General features: G+C 54.7%; 1 protein-coding gene across 1 annotated transcript; it reads left to right on the top strand.

Annotated features, from left to right (window-relative positions):
• Nucleotides 1-235: 235 nt before the first annotated feature.
• On the top strand, nucleotides 236-631 carry CABS01_17184 (uncharacterized protein; the record flags this gene model as incomplete). Its single annotated transcript, XM_060550511.1, has 1 exon — nucleotides 236-631. The coding sequence occupies one exon, from the start codon at nucleotides 236-238 to the stop codon at nucleotides 629-631; it is 396 nt and encodes a 131-aa protein (XP_060395096.1).
• Between the last annotated feature and the right edge of the window lie 756 nt (nucleotides 632-1,387).

Genomic DNA, 1,387 nt, shown 5'->3' with positions numbered 1-1,387 from the left:
TCAAGATCGCATGCGATTGTATTCGTGCGGTCTGCTGAGAACTACGTGAAGCGGACTCGAGAGATCACGCAAAGCTGGCAATGCCTATTGAGGAACGGCCAGCTTCACGAATCAGAGCAAGGCAGACTGACACGCTTCGTATGCCGCAGGCGGGCGGCTCTGGAGGCGTTCGCCTCAAGCGAAGTACTGGGGACTTTCTAGCGTTCGACAGGTTGCCGCGCTGCACCACCCTTGGATGTACTGCGAACTGCATGGTACACTTGAAAATGGATCTTCCCCTGCACGACTTTTGGCGCCCGGTGTGGCGCTGTTCTCCAGCGTGTCGCCAGTCGAGTCGGGGCCAGGCGGCGACGTGTGCCCTATTGACTGCCTGCTGCAGCCGCACCTGTTCTCCAGTGTGCATGGCCGTGCCCATTCGACTGCCACGTTGCCCAGCTGGGTATCGCACGACGACTTGGGAAGTGGTGGTCCGCAGCTCGGTAACGCCCGCCCTTCGCCTCGGTCCAGTGGAGCACACAACATTACGAAGAAGCTATCCGAGAGATCGGATTGCCACAGGCAGGCTTTCCATCAGTGTAACGGAAGCCAGCGTGTTGGCGGACAAGATTGCTGCGGCCTCGAGACAGGCTAGGAACACACGATGATATCAGCGTGGGTCGTGATAGCAAAGACACACTAGCTTTTAGATGACCGGGCGCTACAATGTCATATACCTCTATTTGCATTACTTACATCACGTTCAATGATTCCGGTTGAAATTCAGACACTCAAGGCAGTAGGACCACGGCCAGACTTTTCTAGCGATGTCCAGCCTGTAAATCGTCGCCATCGTTGACCCCTCCGTTGTGATGCAGGCCACGCTGCCATGCTGGAAGACTTGGCAACTTCCTTCACTATGATTCGCCAGGTAGTGATGCTCAGCCGCACGAAGCTGGCGCTTACGACCCAACCCTCATTTCCGCGAGCACTCCATCTTCAGGGCGCATTCTTCCCCTCTTGCCCAATTTCAAAGTCGAAAGTAAAGGACCTGCTCAACAGGAGATGGCGAGACAAAGTAGTACTCCAACGCGACGAACAAGATGGTAAGAAAAACGGTCCGCAGTCGGAACATTCAATGACTTTCTATTGCAGCCACTACGCCAGCTTTCACCTGGTCCGCAGAACGGTGGTGAGGATGCCGTCAAGATTGAATATGTTGAATGGCCTTTTGTCTCGACGTGGCTAACTGGCTTCGGCCGCCGACGATAGGACGCCGAACCATTTAGGAGACAACCTCAAGATGGCCTATTACTAACACCACGAGCAACCGCAGCATTGGCAAAGAGTCTTGAAGGTAATGCATATGGGGATGGACAGTGGGCTTCTGGGCTTCTAGGAAGCAAGGATA

The sequence above is a fragment of the Colletotrichum abscissum genome (genome assembly GCF_030869225.1).
Source record: "Colletotrichum abscissum strain IMI 504890 chromosome Unknown Scaffold_434.1, whole genome shotgun sequence".
In the NCBI taxonomy this organism is placed as follows: Eukaryota; Fungi; Ascomycota; class Sordariomycetes; order Glomerellales; family Glomerellaceae; genus Colletotrichum; species Colletotrichum abscissum.
Note: the sequence above shows the minus strand (reverse complement) of the source record. Positions and strands in the feature narration are given on the sequence as shown.